This window comes from Loxodonta africana, chromosome 16, assembly GCF_030014295.1.
Source record: "Loxodonta africana isolate mLoxAfr1 chromosome 16, mLoxAfr1.hap2, whole genome shotgun sequence".
NCBI lineage: Eukaryota > Metazoa > Chordata > Mammalia > Proboscidea > Elephantidae > Loxodonta > Loxodonta africana.
This window is the reverse complement of record NC_087357.1, coordinates 37,934,000-37,954,602: the sequence shown is the minus strand read 5'-3', so window position 1 is coordinate 37,954,602 and position 20,603 is coordinate 37,934,000. Positions and strand designations below refer to the sequence as shown.

The window sequence follows — 20,603 nt, the reverse complement described above, 5'->3', positions numbered from 1 at the left end:
GCATAGCTTTTGCTATAGACGACCAGAGAAGCCTTCTAAGGTAATTTGAAAAGAAGCAAGGAGAGACATGGAAAGATCTAAAGGCGCATTCTAGACTTTCATGGGGACAGATGAAAAGCAATCATTTTGTAGCTAAAAGAGCCCCAAGAAGGTGTCCAAAGACCTGTTCTGACTATGCTGTGTATCATGGGGCAAGTACACTATTCTCTGAGTCCTACTTTCTTCCTTTGTAAAACAGACAATAGTAATGCCTGCTTTGCTTTACTTCAGATATGAGTGGCAAATGATACAAAGCCTCAAGTCCTGTGCTAGTTCTTTCTCCGTTACTGTAAGATGGTGGTGGGAATGCCGACCACTGTAGATGTCCTGGGTGTGAAAAGGCCCCCTTTATCACTGACAGGTGTTTTTCCCCCACTCACTCCTGCCCTTCCTCCCCTTCTTTACTAGCTTTTGGGAAATAAAGAGCTGTCCTTGCCCATAAGAAAAGAAAACACGTCCTTCTTAACCCTGTTCTTCTATTTTATGTATGGGGGAGCCCAAAAGGCAGGGTAGCAGAGGATCAGGAAGGGGGTCTGAGGATGCTGTGAACTTTAAGAAAGGAGCTTTAAGAAAATTGCATGGTTATATTTCAACTCCTTGCGAAGACTTCTTTGCTTTCTGAGGATAGTTTAAAACTACAAGTTTTCACTGAATTACAGATGTAGAAATTTGGGGGAGGAAAAAAAATTCTACAGTTTGGTAGGTTCAAAGGAGAATTACTGTAATTACAGACACTGGGAAGGTTTGACCCTGGAGGCCTATCAGGGCCATAGGTGCTGAAATCCTTCTGTGGGAGAACCCCTGGGACAGTGAGTGATATGCATTGAACTTTCTGCTGTGCTGTTGGACTCAGTGGCTGAGGCCAAGGTTGCAGCAGTAAAGATTGGAGTCCCTGCCGTCTCAAGGATTGCTAAACAAAGTTTACTGAAATGTTTGGATCTAAGAGGCTCGTGTATCTATCTATTTATTTCATTTATCTATTCAACAAATAGTTATTGAGCACCTGTTATGAATCAGACATTCTACTAGGCATCGGGAATACAGCGATAAACAGGCTAAAATCCTACCGTCATAGAGTTTATATTCTAGTGGGATAAGTCAGATAATGGACAAAACATTATTAGTATATTAGAGAGTGATACGTGCTATGAAAACATGAGCTAGGAAAAGAGGACAGAAGTTCTGCATGTGCACGCGCGTGTGTGTGTGTGTGTGAGGGAGGTGCAATTTTAAATAAGGTGGTCAAGGAAAGCAAAAAAGTGACAATTCAAAAAAAAAGAGGTAAAGAAGCAAGCCATGGAATTTTCTAGGGGAAGAACGGTCCAGGCTAATGGGACTGTAGGTGAAGACACTAAGGCAGGAGCATACCGGGCCTGTAGGAGGAGCAGGAAGGAGCCCAGTCTGCATGATGCCAAGGGAGGGAGGTGGAAAGAGAAGGAGAGAGAGAGGGAATGAATAAGCAGTAATGGGGACCAAGGGCCTGGTTCACTTTCATGGAAAACAATTTGTTGTCTGTGTGGCAGGATAATTTTTACAAGTTACATTTTTCCTGTTCTGACCTCCACCCTTGTCCCTGTTTTCCTACCCGAATCAAGCAGAAGAGTAGGCTCTAGATTATTCTGTCTCTGGGATGATTTGTGGCAGGGCTTGCCTGTTGACACATCCCTTCCTGGTTTCCTGTCTGAAAGCCCAAAGAAGGATGGGAATGGAGAAGAAAGGAAGTGAATCCCTGAGATTAAAAAGGAGATTTTCGAAGTCCTTGAAGGAACCAAGGCCTGTCGGTTCTGCAAGCAGCAAGGGCTTAGGGAAAGGACCAAATTTCATGTAAAGCTGAAAGGCTTAAAGACAGAATAGGTTTGGCTTAAAGGAAATGTGATGATATTTCTTTGAGCTTGTGGATCAAGATTCATGTCAATTATAAATGTGCCCATTACAAGTGGCTGTTGTAAAAACGGATTCACAGGGCAACCATCTCCTTTGGTGGAAACTAATTCTGTCTCTGTATTCTGTGGATTAGATAGGGAAAAAGATGAGAGCAAAGAGTTGGGTTAAGACGAAATGGATATGGAAGGGCATGGAACTTGCATCAGTGTGTCATTAATGTGAGAGTTGGGAATGGTTTTAATAATGGCAGCAAACAGAACCATATTTGCACTCATCTAATACTCCTTTTAATACCCCTTTCCATTCATTGCTTGCAAAAACTAAGAATAAAAAATAGTGGCACCTATAGTATTGCAAATACTTGACCTTAATATATAAACTATGCATTTCTCTAAATTCTAAAAATGTGTTTTGTTTTGTTTGGTAGATGAGAAGGTTGATAATGAAAAGAATTGTCAAAGTCAGCAGATTTAACTTATCAGATATTGTGACTGATTATGAAGAAATTATGTCTGCAAGGTACATATAAAACTGTTTTAAATATGAAATATATTGCTAATATTTTCAAAGCCCTCTAGTAATTTCTCCATTTTTTATATTAAGTCACATGTCAAAAGGTGCAGTTTCAGAGCGTAAAGCGAGATTTGTTGTTGTTGTGTGCTGTCAAGTTGATTCTGACTCATAGTGACCCTCTATGACAAAGCAGAACTGCCTCATAAGTTTTCCAAGGAGTGGCTGGTGGATTCGAACTGCCAACCATTTTTTTGGTTAACAGCCTGAGCTCTTAACCACTTCACCACCAGGGCTCCAAAGTGAGATATAGTAACTTAAAATGTATTTGGTCATTTTAAAATTGCTTTTTGGATATATCTACATGACATATGTTTTCAATTATACAGTCTTTTAGGGTAGTTTTTTCCCTCTCCTTATTAATCATTTTTAGAACAAGAAAGAAAAATAGAAGAAACACCATTATCCCAAATTAGTTTTGCTCTAAGATTTTTCCTGTCCTGGGACTACTGGAAATGCCATTGCTGATAGCACCACTCACTAAACCTGTAAGCTCCCTTTTCACACCTGAGCATCCGCAGCCATATAAAGGTGCTGTGACCCACAGACAGCAGCTGGGGGAGCCCTTGGCTGAAGTAACTCAATTCCCATATTGTCCTATTTGTGAAACTTAGGAGTAGAAACAAGGGGAGGACTGCTATGTCTCTAGGAAACCTCCTTGGGAAACCTCCCTGGGGACCACTTTCTGGTTCTTAGTATTAGCAATAAGGTTTTAGTTGTTTTAGGATGCTGAAATCTATTGTTTTATTTTTAGTCCTTGAGGGGAAAATGAGTGTGACCATAAAGCTATAATTGTATGGGTTTGTGTTACCAGGGTTGGCAGCATGTATAACTAATAACTCCTGTTTCAGAGCCATGTAGAAAATTTGAGCACCCAATATCTTTCAACTATTGGGTACTCACTTATTCATAATAATTCCTGAAAAATGAATAATCTTCCGAAAGAGCATCATGTTTCATGGCTTTACCTCTCTGTCCCCTTGTCTCCTCTTGGACCATGTATTGAAAAGGCATGGCGCAGTCACACTGTCTCTCGGCATTAGTGAACATAGCATTTCCTCCTTTCTATCCTCAGAAAGATGCCTTTCATTTTCCCCTCCATAACAGAGAGAATATGGTTCAGAATAATGCCCTCATTTACAAAAATTAATTAAAAAATCAATACCTTTTAAAACTAGATTTTTTGCATATATAGAGATGATTGTTCTTTACTCTTTAGCCAGTTGACACATGCAATTTGTAAACTTGTTGAACGACGAAGAAAGTTAAAGCCTCGAAGGAAAGAAAGGAAAAAGCTTGCAGCACAGACTGTCTCTCATGGAGACATTAAGATTCTTGTCAGAATACTGAGGGCTTATAATATTCCTACCAGAAAAACAACAGTCAATAGGTAAGGCAATATACACGTTTTTAAGAGTTTCAGAAGGTCTGTCTTAAGTGTGATAAATCTCCATACTGCCCTCTTTGTGCACCTTTTGCACTTTATTAATACTTCAAATACTTAAACTGGATGAAAGTCGAAACCTTCGCTGGAATAGTCAAACTTAACTTTCATTGCCATGTATAAAGAGTTTTCAGAAGTTTGGGATTCCCAAGGTAACTTTAACACGTGTATTTTGGGGTATTTGCCACCTGCTCACCTTTTCATGTTATACCAAATAGATGGCTTTTGTCCTTATTTCCTCTTGTGAAAACTTCTGAAGTTGCTGATGCCAACTGCAGTATTCCTCACCATCTCCCCTCTCTGTATTGGAAGCAGAAAGCTGGGAAGAGTAGGAGGAACATTAGTTCTGTACTAGGAAACATCCAGGAAAGCTATGAACCGAACTTGAAATGCTTCATGAAATCAGAATTGCTTCATGAAATCAGAAACCTGCTCTTCATGTTTTGGTCTTGTCATTTTAGGTGACCTTTCAAAAATCAAATCTCATCCATCCCTTCTGTAGGTACTCAGTAGGTTTTGTGTTTCTTGAGCAGAGCCTACGTGGGTCAGAATGGGTATACCAATGAACAGCCAAATTAAGGCCTCATAAATATTAAGTGCTCATGTATATTTAGAGCACACTGAATTTAGTGCCTCTTACATATTTAGTCTCACGTGTGGTTAGTATATTATGGACATGAGTATGTTAATATCCACGTGCCTCAGGAATATTAGCTATTGCTCTGTATGTTTAGCACACATATTCTCTACTTGCTTAGCTTACGGTTATCACAATCCCTGAATTCTACCTAGGTAAAAACAAACTTTTTGCTTACTAGCTACTGATCTATAGTTAAAACAACCAGTTGCCATCGAGCCAACTCCAATTTATGGCCTCTCCATGTGTATCAGAGAGCTGGGCTCCATATGGTTTTCAATGGCTGATTTTTTTTAATCTATCACCAGGCCTTTCTTCCCAGGAATCTATAGTTAAACTACAACCTATTCATCAAATAGAATTGAATATTCACAAAACAAATGCACATTTCAGAGGCTAACATTCTTATGAAGTAGATAAAAAAAACACCATTTTCTACAAATCATCGTTTTGTAAAAGAAAAATATTGTAACAACAAAAACGTAGGAAGGATATAAACCTCAAAATATCACTTTCTTTATTTTTCTCATTTTGCTGAGGACCAGGGAAAACTTTATCATAAATTGGATCCAGTCCATAACTCAGCCTTTAGAGTCACTCTTCTGGAGTAGTGGTTATTAAATGTTTAGTTCTAATCACCTACACTATGAGGATCCAAAGTAAAAAGACCAGGGTCACTGAATTATATATTTCAATAAGCATATAGGCAAAACATCTACCAAAACTAATATTAAATTAATTAAAGTATATGTCTCTATTTTGTTTTCCTGCAGAGCTTTGGATATGCCTACTTATTGGATGTCATCCATATCTCATCTCAGACATAAAGAAACAATCAAATCAGTAGCTTCAGGAGAGCTTTTAAATGAGATAAGTATTTAACACTTTTATAAAGTGCAGTATTCATTATGTACGCCCTGAATTGCAACTGGCTTCTAATTGGTCTCTTCAGCTATCCTCTCTTGGGCTTCTAGTTTACTTTCCATAAGACAGTGAACATTTTCTTTATATAATTCTAACCATTTCATCCCCTGCTCTCATGGTCTTTAGAATAAGGTACAGGCTCCTTAGAATGGCCACAAAAATCTTTAATGATTTGGCCGTTGCCTGACAATCAGCCTCATCTCTCTCTACCCCACAGCAGTATCACATTACTCCTTGTCCTAGAAGGCCTCTCTACATGCCCTGCACATGATCTGTACTTTGCCTAGAATGGCCTCCACATAGTCCCAAATTGTTGGTCAAATGACTACTACTTAATGCTTCAAAACCTAAGCTCAGAACCAGACTTAATGGTCTGACTGAGACTGGAAGGACCCCAGTGTTCATGGCCCCCAGACCTTCTGTTGGCCCAGAACAGGAACCATTCCTGAAGCCAACTCTTCAGACATGGATTGGACTGGACAGTGGGTTGGAGAGGGATGCTGATGAGGAGTGAGCTTCTTGGATCAGGTGGACACTTGAGACTATGTTGGCATCTCCTGCCTGGAGGGGAGATGAGAGGGTGGAGGGGGTTAGAAGCTGGCAAAATGGACACGAAAAGAGAGAGTGGAGGGAGAGATTGGGCCGTCTTATTGGGGGGGAGTAATTGGGAGTATGTAGCAAGGTGTGTATAAGTTTTTATGTGAGAGACTGACTTGATTTGTAAACTTTCACTTAAAGCACAATAAAAATTAAAAAAAAAACCTAAGCTCAGGCAATGTTTTTTCCGTGAATCCCTTCTTATCCTCACCCCAGAATGTTAATCATTCCCTCTTCTGAGTAACTATTACACCTTGAATATATTCCTATTACTTTATTTCTCACATTTCATTGCAATTACTTGTTGGTCTGTTTTTTCCCCCATTTATTATAAAATCCTTAGAAGTTCCATTTATCTTTGAATCCTAGAAAAACCCAAAAACCTGTTGCCGTTGAGTGGATTCTGACTCATAGCAACCCTATAACGCAGAGTAGAACTGCCCCATAGGGTTTCCAAGGAGCGGCTGGTGGATTTGAACCGCTGACCTTTTGGTTAGCAGCCAAGCTCTTATCCACGGCACCACCAGGGATCCTAGAAAATCAGCTGGTATATAATAGGACCAATAAATGTTTATTAAGTGAATGAATGAATAAATAATAGTTATTTGAAACACTAGAAAAAGGAAGCCATTCATTTGCCATCCACTAACCAAGTAATTTCATAGTCTTCTACCTTTATCAACTATCTAAAGATACTACAAAATTCTAGTCAATATTTATTATGTGTTTCAGGATACTGTACACCCTTTTGTGGAAGTTTCTTTTCAACACACTGTATACCAAACCAATACATCATGTGGATCTCACCCATGCTGGAATGAAGAAATTGGAGTAGACTTTGTGTAAGTTGGAGTCCATTTTTCCTCCACACGAAAAAAATAGCAATAACAAAATTATTTTCTTCAGTCATTATTGAAATTAATGATCTAGGCTTTATTTTTCAAGGTTTTTAATTTTGAAATACATATACACATATATATGTAAATATGTATGTATAAAATATGTGTATATATGTGTATAAAATAATGTACGTAAGCTCTGAAGAAAAATATTAAAAATAATTTTAAAAAATAATAAAATGAACTGCCCCATACGGATTTCCAAGGAGCAGCTGGTAGATTCGAACTACCAGCCTTTTGGTTAGCAGCTGAACTCTTAACCACTGGGCCGCCAGGGCTCCTATGGGGCAGTTCTGTAGGGTCACTATGAGTCGGAATCAGCTCGACAGCAAGGGGTTATATATCTACTATCCAGTTTAAGAAATGTGGTATTACTGAAATAGCTTCCTAGGGCTATCAACAAAGCATAAATAAATTATGGCATTTTGTGCAATGAAATACTACATAGAAGTAAAAATAAGACAAGCTATTTAAAACAGTGGACTTCCTTTACTTCAAAACATGTCAGTTTGCTTTAAATTTTTAGGCTGTTTGTACTTTAAAAGAGAGAGTGATAGAGTCCTTTCCTACAGTATCCCCGTATATTAAAGGTGCTTTTCATTGAAATAGTTACAAAATTAGTATTATAAGTCTAAACAAAATAGACATCTGTGTTCCTGCTTGGTACTCAAGTAAAGAAACAGATGTGGACTAGAACAATCCTGTAATTAAATATGTGTGCTTAGGAATACACTCACACACACACACACAATAGACCTAGTATAAATCGATCTATTCCATATTTACTTCCTCTATCATTGTTGTGCTTTACCACTGGTTAAAAATTTCCCTTATCATGATATTGTGCCTATCAAAAATCCAAACTATTTTCCAAGTAATATGACTCTGTTTTTATATTGAGAGAGGAAAATTGGCTTTTTATCTAATTTGTAAGCAGAATTACATAGGATTTACCCCTCATTTTATATGGTAAATTTGTCCAATGCCCATGTTAACTTCTTCTCCCACGAGTGAATACTAAGAGAGCTCAGAAGTACTGGATAATCACTTACATATATGTGATGGCATCTTCTAGTAGGCAGGAAGGCCACATCATACCTTGCAGGTGCTGACTCTTTTATGTGTCCAATATCTCCCTGACTAGTCCTCAAAAGAGTGTCCTCAAAAGAGAGCCCTAAAATGAACTGATTGTAACAGAGTTGACAAATGTAATAATTACATTAGGCTGCACTGTCTTAGAGATACATTGCTAGATTCAAATGGGTGTAGTGAGAATAACATGTGGAGAGAATGGCAATGCCTACAGGAAGTTTTAGATTTGTTAGGGACTAAGAAATAGGGTCGCTATGAGTTGGAATTGACTCGACGGCAACAGGTTTGGTTTCTGGTTTTAAGAAATCTCTTGGGATTCTCATAAAAAGACCAGACTTAATGGTCTGACTGAGACTAGAAGAATCCCGGCGGTCATGGTCCCCAAACCTACTGTTGGCCCAGGACAGGAACCATTCCTGAAGACGACTCATCAGACATGGATTGGACTGGACAATGTGTTGGTGAGAGATGCTGATGAGGAGTGAGCTACTTGTATCAGGCGGACACTTGAGACTGTGTTGGCATCGCCTGTCTAGAGGGGAGATGGGAGGGTAGAGGGGGTTAGAAACTGGCAAAACCATCACGAAAGGAGAGACTGGAAGGAGGGAGCGGGCTGACTCATTAGGGGGAGAGTATGTGGGAGCATGGAGTAAGGTGTATATAAGCTTGTATGTGACAGACTGACGTGACTTGTAAACTTTCACTTAAAGCACAATAAAAATTATTTAAAAAAAGAAAGAATCTCTTGGGAGAGGTAGAATCGGTACAGATAGGAGAAACTTCATCTAAACTAAAATGTCATCACTGCTATCATTCACAATTTAAAAAGTTATAGAAAATTTTTAGAAAAATGTGGAAAGGTTGTAAGCTATAAGCAGAAGGTTTAGAGACTAAATATCAAAGTCCTAGTAAGAATGACTTAAAGAAATTTCCAACATAAATAAGAACAGACTCTCAGATATCTTCAAATGGGACAACTGACATTTACGAAAAATAGTAGAAACCCAAAGACAGAATACACAATGTTTTTCAAAAAATATTTGATATTTACAAATTACGGAGAGAATTGTGACTGTTACACAATAAGATTTGTATTTGGCATGAATAGTGCATTCACTAAAATATAAGCTCCCTGTGGACAGGAACCATGTCTCCCTTGTTCACTAGTATGAAGAAAATAAATAGTTTGAATGAATGAACATCATGTAATCACCTTAATTGTACTGGAAGTAAAATGCAGAAATTCAAACTTGGAATCATATTGATGGGCTAAAGGAATTTAGGTAGTTTTTTTTTTTTTTTTTCTTTTGGATGCACTTTGTTTTTTAGAGCAGTTTTGGTTTTACATAAAAATTGCACAGAACATACAGAGAGTTCCCATATACTCCCTAGCCCCACTACACGCAGTTACTCCAATTACTAGCATCTTTCGTTAGTGTGGTACTTTTGTTACAATGGATGAACTAGTATTGATATATTATTGTTAATTGAAGTCCAGAGTTTACATTAGGATTCACTCTTTGTGTTGTACAAATATAAATGGTTTTTAATTGTGACTGGAAATAAAGTGCATTGATAAAGAGAAATTTGAAATAAAATCATTCCCACAGGGAACTTCAAATTTTTCTCTATATTCAACTAGCAATTTTCAGTTGTCACTGCCTATAGATCTTTGACTCTTACTGGAGTGAAAGAATTATAAGGAACCATCAACTGTATTCATTATCAGACTCCTTTTCTGGTTCTCTTTCCCCCTTCTCCTGCCCACCTTGTCCCGCCCCTTCAGTTTCTGCATATCATGTGGTTCCTATCTGCATGGTTTTTTGACAGCTTTGCTCTGACTTTTCTACTCCTGAAATTTCCAGGTTCCTGAATGCTTCCTAGTCTCCTGATCTTCTTGTGTTGCTTTTCCCTCCCGCATTGTGTTCTTTACTTTGTCTCTGTGGGTAGGTCCTGATTCTCAGGATTGAAGAAGATTCCCTTCAATCTCCAACCAATCTTTCCTGCACCAGAAAAAAAAAAAAGTATAAATGAGGCCTTGGCTATCGGCCTAACTAGGAAGCTCCATTGTCACTCAGGCTTTCTGTTACGGCTACCTGCAAGGCAGATGGACCCTCCCCCCTACCCAAAGTTTGGTTCCTATGTTGAGACTGATGAAGCCACACGTAAACCAAGAGGATATGAAAAGTTTTATTATGGCCTGAGAAAGCAAGGAAAGGAGACGGGCCTGAATTTCTATTGTGGTTAGGAGGTGGGTCCAGGGCAAGAGTTCCCACAGGAAGGGACTTACCTAGTTTCAATCCCCTGCTGTGCCAAAGGAGGGAGCATTCAGACTTTCTTATCAGCTTGTCCAGATGTGGGGCAGGAGGGGAAGAGCTCCGGGTGAGGTTTAAAAGCCATCAGTAGTAAGACATCAAAAAAAATGAAGTCAGACTCCTCATTATACTTTCCTAGCAAACTACCAGCATTGAGGGCCTAGATGCAAGCTGTGGGAGCCTGGCACCACCAGTCACCCCTATATCTTCCCAAGTCCTTCTCAGATTCCACTTCTGGAAGTGAAACCCTGCAGACCCTTACCAGCATTTGCAAGGAGCAAGACTTTGTTTATGCCATTATTTCAACTAAAGGAGAAAAAACCTAATGGGTCAGCAAACCTAGGAATTTTGTTGGCTTAGATGCTGTGGATGCAGATATCAAGTTTGTTCTTCAGATTCAGCATAGGCTCAGTTGTATTTTCCAAGCGTCTGGCCAGAGTTCCTAAGCAGATATCCTTGTTATTTGGCTACCTGGCTGGACTTTTTTTTTTTTTTTTTTTTTACCTCTTTCTTTGCCTTGCTCTCTGATATTTGCTTACCTGATCTTTTAACTCTTTGTGTGTGATAGGGAGTGTTGATAGAAAGGAAAATCTATTCTACAGTATTGTATGATATGAAGTAATGAGTATATAAAATGTATTTGGTTAAAAGGTTTGTAAAGGCAAAATATGTGATCATGTGTGTTGGGAAATATTTGGTATATTAATATAGAAGTTAGAATTAGAAGAAATATGTTGCTTTAAATTACTTGACTTAGGAAAACAAAAAACTGTCAATAAGATACATGAACTTAGGCTGTTTACTTTCTTGCAATTAAGGAAGTGAGATAAGCTGTATTTGGGGTACAACCAACTGGATAAAAGGGTTCAGCTAAGGTAAAACTGTCCAGCTATCACTTTTCATTGCTTTGGATATAATGCCTCTATTCCCATCTCCCCATAACATTTTAGTGAATAAAAACCACATGCAAACAGAATAAACAGTAATTAACCAGTGAGCTTTACTTTGGCAGAGGAATTGTGGTGAAGTTTGAGGAAAGTTTGCATAGAATACAAAATGCAAGATGATGCACAAGGGGTTGAATGATTTAAAGGGTGTGCTAAGTCAACATGCTTGAAACTGTCTTGAGGACAAGTTATCTGTTGTTTTTCCTGCTGACATAATGTTTGTAAATGCTCCTTGCCCTCCCTATCCTACCTCCCCTGTCCCCTTTCATTGCAGCGTGAAAAGAAACCCTCAAAGGAGCAGGTTGGGGGAGTCAGCTGGGTATCATTTAGATATATGAGGAAACTTCAACTTAAAATTGTTCTCTAAGCTCAAGTACCATTTTTTGGTTGTCATTGCTTGTAGGTCTCAGAAAGTTATAGGAGTTTTTGGGGATCCTCTGAAATAGTAGTTGCTTCTGTAAGCACCAAGCTTAAACAAGTAATGTCAGTAGCACCTGGTATGGTGAAAAGAGCCTAGTATTTGGAGTCAGTCAGAATTGGATTCAGATCAGGGATCTGTCCCTGACTGGCAGCATTACCATGAGCAAGTTATTAAACATCTCTGAACTTCAGTTTACCCACGCAAAATAACCTACTGCATGAGATTGTGATTTTTATCACTGTTACAAATTTGATCAAGATGCAATACACAAGCTGGAGCTGAAAATGGAAGTTCATTGCTCATGAGATACTACACTACTGTCCTTTCAGCTGTCTCCAAAAATGTACACAATCAAGTGACCCATCAGCAGACAGCTTCCAAAATTAAATGCACTCCACTGTCCCAGTTTCAGATTGGAGAAAATAAATATGGAAAAGAGAATAAGCTCCATGATTAAAGAGTCCTATCCATTAGCTGAGAGCAAAAGAGCATTTTAACTACATAGGCGAATTAGCAGAAACTAGCAGCATTTGAGGTCGTTGGAAAATCTTATACTGCAGATAATTTGTTTGCGATGAATGGTTATAGTGAAACTCTTCCTGCTTGACATTTAACCGTTTTTATTTTTCATGCAAATCACCTTAAGAGAGGTATAAGATAAATTACAAAGCACAACTGGCTTTAATTAAAGGTGGCATCTACTCTTCAAGCCACGTAGCTTCTTCTTAGTTTATACTTTCTAAAAGAAAAGAACACAGGTAATTTTATAGTCTTCTGTGAGTATTGCGTTTATGAAATAAATGAATATTGAAAAAAGTAAGCATTTAAATATGCTTTTCTTATTTGCAGCTCACCAGGGCATGATTACAGCTTCTCAAGCTTATCTAAAATAAAAGATAATATATATATCAACATTTTTGATGAAATGATGATTGAAAACCATGAGGTAAAGTAGGATAATTATAGTAATCAATGTTGAAGTCTAAGAAGGTCAAACTGAATGAAGGCTAGTAACAGATTTGTATATTTGCTTTCAGAAGCAATATCTATATCCAACATTTTCTGACAAACATGCTAGGCAATGTGCAGTAAAATCAGACATATGACACGTTATTTCAAAAGCAGCAGAGATCCTACATCGCATAAGCTGCGACTGGTTGGCTTATTAGCTATACCTTTGTTTCATTTTTAATTGTTGCTCTAGGGTTTAAAATATATTCTTTAGTTTATCACAGTCTACCTTTATATAATATTATACTACTTCACATATAGTGTAAGAGCAGTATATTACAATGGTATACCTCCCTTTTCCTCTCCTATACTTTGTTACTTTGTGCTGATGTTATCATACATTATATATATGTCAAAAAAAAAAAAACCGCTTAACAGGTCATTATTTTTGCTTTAAATAGTCAATTGTTTTTTAAAAAGATTAAAATGTGAGAAAAATATGATTTTCTATTCACTATTTTCTTTTTAAATGAAAGAGAATGATTTTCTATATGTGAAACTACTTGTCACGTATTAAATAATAGAAAAACCGTTTATTTTAATAGGATCACTGTCTCAAGAGCTGCAGTGGCCACACATATGTGAGAAAGAATTGGCTTGGGTCCGTTGTCTTCCCTTTCTCTGCTCTTCTGCAACAATCTGAGGTAATCAGTAATGGTTCTTTGCTAAATATTTTAAGTTTTGACCTCTGGCAAATAGAAACACTGTTATCTTCAAATACTGTGATTGGCAGGTGGGTAGGTCAGTTAAAATGATCCTGTATTTGAGTGCCCGTTGAATTTTGGAGTGTTTGAAGGTTCTGGGTATCTCTAGAACAAAAGACACCCACAAATTTATTTCTTCTATCTTTAGAGTGATTACTGAAGAATAGGATAGCTGGCCTTAGTCCTTAAGGCAATATTCATATTTTCATATAATAGTTCGACAGGACCAGATTAAGGCAACGTTCTGATTACTGGTGTTCCTTTGTAATTGTGGATCCCAGGAGTTTCAGCTTGTCAGCAACGTTTATTGATAATGGTGAGATTGCTGATTAGCATCTGTTCTCTGTGAGACCCTCCCCCAAGAGGTCTCTGCTGTTGGGTTAGATAGCAGGAACATGCCTCTGCGACCAACAAAATATTAAAAACCTCCAGGTGACGCTCCATTTTGGGTTCTGTTACCTGTTTCCTTAGGCAAGGTACTTGACATCTCTGTGCCTGTGCTCATAGTATATTTAATGTTTATTTTCATCATGCATAAGCCATCACATTGATATATTCTTTCAGATTAGTGGGATATTTCTACCAATTTTGCTTGGAGTAGACTTAATATGTCTCCTAAAGAGAATTACAATGGGCACTGAAGATTCAGAAATTCATTTCTTGTTCTCAAGGAGTTCACTGTCTATTAAAGAAAACTAACATTAGTAAAACATCATAATGTTGTAGTGCTTTAATGAGACAGGTACTATGAGACCATGTAGTAGGGAGTACCTAACTTCTTGGGTTGGGGGATGAGGGCGAGGAGATGCGGGGGAAGGGGGTAAGGGGAGAGGTGGTAACAGGGCAGTGAGTAGGAGAATGAAGGGTCAAGGAAGACTTCACAAAATAGATAACTCTTGAACAAAGTCCTTAAAGATGAGTAGAGGAGTTTGTCAAGCAAATGAGGGCATTTGAGTCAGAAGGAATCATGTGTGTATCAGGACTGCTTTCAGCTCTAAGCAACAGAAAACCAGACTAAGGGTGGTTAATATAGGTAGGTAAGGCATCTATTTATAATTTCACCCAGAAAGAAGTCCAGATGCCAGTGCAGCAGCTCAAGGATATCATCAAGGGTCCAAGCTCCTTTTGTCTTTCTGTTCCCACTGCCCTTGTCAGGTAGCTTTCATCCTCATGGTTGCAAAATATTCATTGCACCTCCAGCCTCATATCCATATTGTAAGTGGGAGAAAGAGAGAAAACAAGAAACGGCAGTAGAACCTGAATCAGGAAAACAGACACTTCCCCGGAAAACACCAGCAGACTTCTGCTTACATTTTTTTTTTTTTTATTATTATTAACTTTTATTGAGCTTCAAGTGAACGTTTACAAATCAAGTCAGTCTGTCACATATAAGTTAATATACATCTTACTCCTTACTCCCACTTGCTTTCCCCCTAATGAGTCAGCCCTTCCAGTCTCTCCTTTCGTGAAAACTTTGGCAGCCTCCAGCTCTCTCTATCCTCCCATCCCCCCTCCAGACAGGAGATGCCAACACAGTCTCAAGTGTCCACCTGATATTATTAGCTCACTCTTCATCAGCATCTCTCTCCCACCCACTGTCCAGTCCCTTTCATGTCTGATGAATTGTCTTTGGGGATGGTTCCCGTCCTGTGCCAACAGAAGGTTTGGGGCCCATGACCGCCGGGATTCCTCTAGTCTCAGTCAGACCACTAAGTATGGTCTTTTTATGAGAATTTGGGGTCTGCATCCCACTGATCTCCTGCTCCCTCAGGGGTTCTCTATTGTGCTCCCTGTCAGGGCAGTCATTGATTGTGGACGGGCACCAACTAGTTCTTCTGGTCTCAGGATGATGTAGGTCTCTGGTTCATGTGGCCCTTTCTGTCTCTTGGGCTCTTAGTTGTCGTGTGACCTTGGTGTTCTTCATTCTCCTTTGCTCCAAGTGGGTTGAGACCAGTTGATGCATCTTAGAAGGCCGCTTGTTAGCTTTTAAGACCCCAGACGCCACATTTCAAAGTGGGATGCAGAATGTTTTCATAATAGAATTATTTTGCCAATTGACTTAGAAGTCCCCTTAAACCATGGTTCCCAAACCCCCGCCCTTGCTCCCCTGACCTTTGAAGCATTCATTTTATCCCGGAAACTTCTTTGCTTTTGGTCCAGTCCAATTGAGCTGACCTTCCATGTATTGAGTATTGTCCTTCCCTTCACCTAAAGTAGTTCTTATCTACTAATCAATCAGTAAAAAACCCTCTCCCTCCCTCCCTCCCTCCCTCCTTCCCCGCCTCGTAACCACAAAAGTATGTGTTCTTCTCCATTTATACTATTTCTCAAGATCTTATAATAGTGGTCTTATACAATATTTGTCCTTTTGCCTCTGACTGATTTCGCTCAGCATAATGCCTTCCAGGTTCCTCCATGTTATGAAATGTTTCACAGATTCGTCACTGTTCTTTATCGATGCGTAGTATTCCATTGTGTGAATATACCACAATTTATTTACCCATTCATCCGTTGATGGACACCTTGGTTGCTTCCAACTTTTTGCTATTGTAAACAGAGCTGCAATAAACATGGGTGTGCATATATCTGTTTGTGTGAAGGCTCTTGTTTCTCTAGGGTATATTCCGAGGAGTGGGATTTCTGGGTTGTATGGTAGTTCTATTTCTAACTGTTTAAGATAACTCCAGATAGATTTCCAAAGTGGTTGTACCATTTTACATTCCCACCAGCAGTGTATATTCTGCTTACATTTTATTTGTGTGACGTGGCCACTCCACGGCTGTTATATTGCCACCTAAAATTGTTGTTAAGGAAAAAAAGGAGAGAATGGATATTAGGTAGGAGAGTGGAAGTGTCCGTATAATGTGCAATCACACGAAGTCATGAGGGACCATGTTGCAAGTACAAGTACTGCAAATAAAGAGCAATAGGGATCTACATTGTTGGGGGTAGAGGGCTTCTAACATTTGTTAATCCCTGGGGATATTTCTTAGCCTCAGACCACAATGTAGGATAGAGGGGTAGTTAAGAATGTGGGCTTCAGAGGTGGATAAACCTGAGTTGTAATTCTGGGTCCCCTACTCATTAGTTGTGTAATCTTGCACAAATTATTTAAACTGTGAGCCTCAATTTCCTTATCCGTAAAATGGAGAAAAGGGCAGTACCTACCTCATTAAACTATATAATCTATATTAGCACTTGGCACAGTGCTTTGCTCATAGTAAGTATGCAATATTAAACTATATAATTTATATTAGCACTTGGCACAGTGCTTTGCTTATAGTAAGTATGCAATAACTATGTTATATTATTAGTCATTATTATTGTAATTTACCTCCTCCCCTCAAACTTTCTCTCTCTCTCTCTGTCCCTCCTCCTGTGGGCCTCAGGGTTGTTCCTCCTGCTGTTACATTTTTTTTTTTCTTTCTAGACCCAGTGCAAAAATGTAAAAAAAAAAAAGCCCTTCCTAAGACCTTTTATTGCTCTGGTATGGTAATTTGTCTCCTCATTTCACTGCTTTCTTACATGGTACACATTAGTCAGGGACCCAAGGTGTTGAGGTGCCTGTAAACAGATCCATGGAGAACCTGATCTTCCTTGTGTAGTAAAGCACATATAAGTAGAACCAGTGTGTACCCATGAAAACCTGTTCGCATCTGTAGAGAAGACTGAGCTGGGCTCATAGTATATTTGACTGATGTTTATTTTTATCATGGCTAATCTATTACATTGATATGTTCTTTCAGATTAATGGAACATTTCAAGTAAATATTCCACCAATTTTGCTGGGGTATACTTGGAGTAAGACTTATGTGTCCCCTAAAGAGGATTACAATGGGCAAAATTTGAAAGAATGTACCTTTTTAAATATTTTTGCTACCATCGAACCTCAAATAGCATATATCACCTCTAATCCAGAACCAGATAAGGTAGGTTTTACATTGAATTACTTTTATATATATCCTCAAAGAAGTGTAAGCTATTTTAAAACCAGTAATCATGATTTCTAAGCTGATAAAAATAAACATTGGTTCTTGATATTTTCCTGTGGGAACCATATGGTACAATGCTGAAATACCTTAAATTTGATTCTAGTTTTCAGATCAAATAGATGTTCTGCAGAGAGCACAGATTTTTAAAAAAAATTGTAAGGCAGTGTTTCCCAACCGAAGAATCACAACTACTGTTTTTAATAGTGAAGGGATACAGATCTTAGTGACAAGATATATCAAGGCCTTAAATCCACCTCGACAACTTCTGGATATATTTCTTCATGATTCTAATGCAACACTTGTAAGTTATGTTTATTTTTAAATAGCTTCATTGATATATAATTCCCATACTACATAATTCATTCATCTAAATGGTTTTAAATATATTCAGAGTTGTATAACCATCACTCTCATCACTCTAAATTTATATTTAATTTTTTACTAACCTTGAGTGTAACATTGTTGCTAAAATTGCTTTGCCTTCAAAGAGATTTTCCTGAGAGAGAGACCATCCAGTGTGTCCTCCTGAGCCCCACAGAGGAGAAAATGTTTCTTCCTGATCCCCTTTACTTCTGCCCACTTGGAGTAGAGAATTACCTTTGCTTGTAAGGATTTTTTTTTTTTTTTTTTGGTAAGGATTATGAACCATGTTTAATTAATTGCATGAAGTTAGAAAGTAAAACCTGCGTAGACAACAGAGAACCCCTGAGGAAGCAGGAGAGCAGTGGGATGCAGACCCCCAATTCTCATAAGACCAGACTTAATGGTCTGACTGAGACTGGAAGGACCCCAGTGGTCATGGCCCCCAGACCTTCTGTTGGCCCAGGACAGGAACCATTCCCAAAGCCAACTCTCCAGACAGGGAATGGACTTGGACAGTGGGTTGGAGAGGGATGCTGGTGAGGAGTGGGCTTCTTGGATCAGGTAGGCACTTGAGACTATGTTGGCATCTTCTGCCTGGAGGGGAGATGAGAGGGTGGAGGGGGTTAGAAGCTGGTGAAATGGACACGAAAAGAGAGAGTGGAGGGAGAGAACGGGCTGTCTCATTAGGGGGAGAGCAACTGGGAGTGTGTAGCAAGGTATATATGGGTTTTTATGTGAGAGACTGACTTGATTTGTAAACTTTGACTTAAAGCATAATAAAAATTATATAAAAAAAAAAACCTGTGTAGAAAGTATAATAGTGTATATAATTGGAGCTATTGTAAATCAGTGAAGATGTTAATGACCAAGGGTTCTGTAGAAAAACAGAACCATGTACAGGTAGACCCCAACTAACGACAGGGTTCCATTTTGATGACTTTGTCATATGTTGATTCCGACGTAAGTCGAATAGCTCTTTCTTTTTTTTAAGTTTTCATTATTATTGCCTTTTATTATCAGTATCTTTATAAATATGACCTTTGTCTTTGGGGGTTGGCATGAGAATGATAACGTCACCAAATTATGTTCTGCAACATCGTATGTTTTTTGTACAAAAAATTGTACAAAAAAAAAAAAGATGGTCATAAGTGCTGTTTGTCATAACTGAAATACGTCCTAAGTCAGGGACTACCTGTATATATGAGAGAGACAGATCTATTTTGAGAAATTGGCTCATGCAATTCTTGGGGGCTCGCAAGTCCAAAATCCGTAGATCAGGCAACGGCCTGGAGATTCCTGCAGCTTTATGTCCCAAAATTCACAGGTCAGATGACAGGAAGAGTGAAGACTTTTGGCAATATGTCTCTTTACAGTCTGGAGGCACACTATACCCTAGGGAAAACTCTGTTTTTGCCCTTAAGGCCTTCAACTGTTTGGTTAGGCCCCACCCACATTATGAAAGGCAATCTGCTTTACTTAAGATCAACCAATTTGATCACATGTAACTACTTCATAAAAGCAGCGAGACTAGTGTTTGACCAAACAACTGGGCACCCCAGCCTAGCCAAGTTGACACATAAAATTAACCATCACAGTGAACTTTCTGTGTTAACTCATTGTTTATTTGTATCCGTTTCTCATTTCCTACCTTAGTCTTGAGTCTTTCCTATCCAGCCCTATGAGGGAAAAATCCACAGTGTAACTTCCACTGTGTGAGAAGACATTCGGTACCATCATCTCCCTGCTGTACCAGTTAATAACAAGCTTATATTAATAAAAATAATTTTGATAGATTTGGAACCTAAAGCAAATCAAACCCTTGTTATTCTTCACCATCTTTTTTTTTCTTTTTTTAACAATTATACTTTAAAGTTTTTGTGTACATTTTAATAATTTATTACAGTAAAATATAATGATTAACTTGCACACTCTGTAGTTAGGCCAACTTGGGCTCAGTCCCAGAGACTCTACTTATTGTATTAGCCATATGACCCTGGGCAAGTTATTTTAGCAATGTAAGCTTGTGTCATCTTCTGTAAAATAAGAATAACAATAGTGTATACTTCATAGTCTTGTAGGATGGACTAAATGAGATAATGCGTATAAAACACTGTGCTTCGTGACAGGCATATGGACACACTCAATAAATGTTAGTTAATGTTATTCTAGGACCTCATTGCTCGATTTGTATCTTTGATTCCTTTTATGCCTGATACACTGGATGAAAATGATGGTTCTGATATATGGATGACCTCAGAGGTAACAAACTACATTTTATTATAGTATTTTTATTTGCATTCCTCTTAAAAATGCCTTTTTTAAAAAATCATATGCACTTATGTTGTGCTTTGCCTTGTGAAGTTTTAAAGCATTTTAGAGTTTTATACATCATTTTCAGTTCCATGACAATCTATTGAAATACTTTTTAAGGACCAAAAATCTTTTCAACATTTATAAGTAGTAGTGGATGAATATTTTATTCAACAGGAATTCCAGAAGAACAATATTATGACATTCTCCAGAGAGCACAACGGCTTGTCATTGTAGAGCTGGTTAGACCCTGTAGGGCACATTCTACCACTCCCCAGAAGCTTTCCCCCAGCCAGCGCTCCCCGTCTGAGTGAAGAGCTCATAGAGCAGTACTCTTCAGCACTTGGATTCAAATACTCTTTATAGGATCGCTAAGAGTCGGAATCAACTCGACAGCAATGGGTTTGGTTTGGTTGGTTTTAGACAGGTTACCAATTAAATACAGGCCCCGTGT

At 38.5% G+C, this 20,603-nt stretch overlaps 1 protein-coding gene across 1 annotated transcript in view; it reads left to right on the top strand.

Moving 5' to 3' along the window:
• Positions 1-20,603, top strand: part of CC2D2B (coiled-coil and C2 domain containing 2B) — a 113,407-nt gene that overhangs the window by 75,983 nt on the left and 16,821 nt on the right. Inside the window, 9 exon segments of the mRNA XM_023546893.2 lie at positions 2,351-2,442; positions 3,713-3,883; positions 5,348-5,468; positions 6,828-6,937; positions 12,619-12,715; positions 13,326-13,424; positions 17,231-17,413; positions 17,580-17,777; positions 20,009-20,098. Of these exon segments, the coding sequence (XP_023402661.1) occupies positions 2,351-2,442; positions 3,713-3,883; positions 5,348-5,468; positions 6,828-6,937; positions 12,619-12,715; positions 13,326-13,424; positions 17,231-17,413; positions 17,580-17,777; positions 20,009-20,098 (1,161 nt within the window).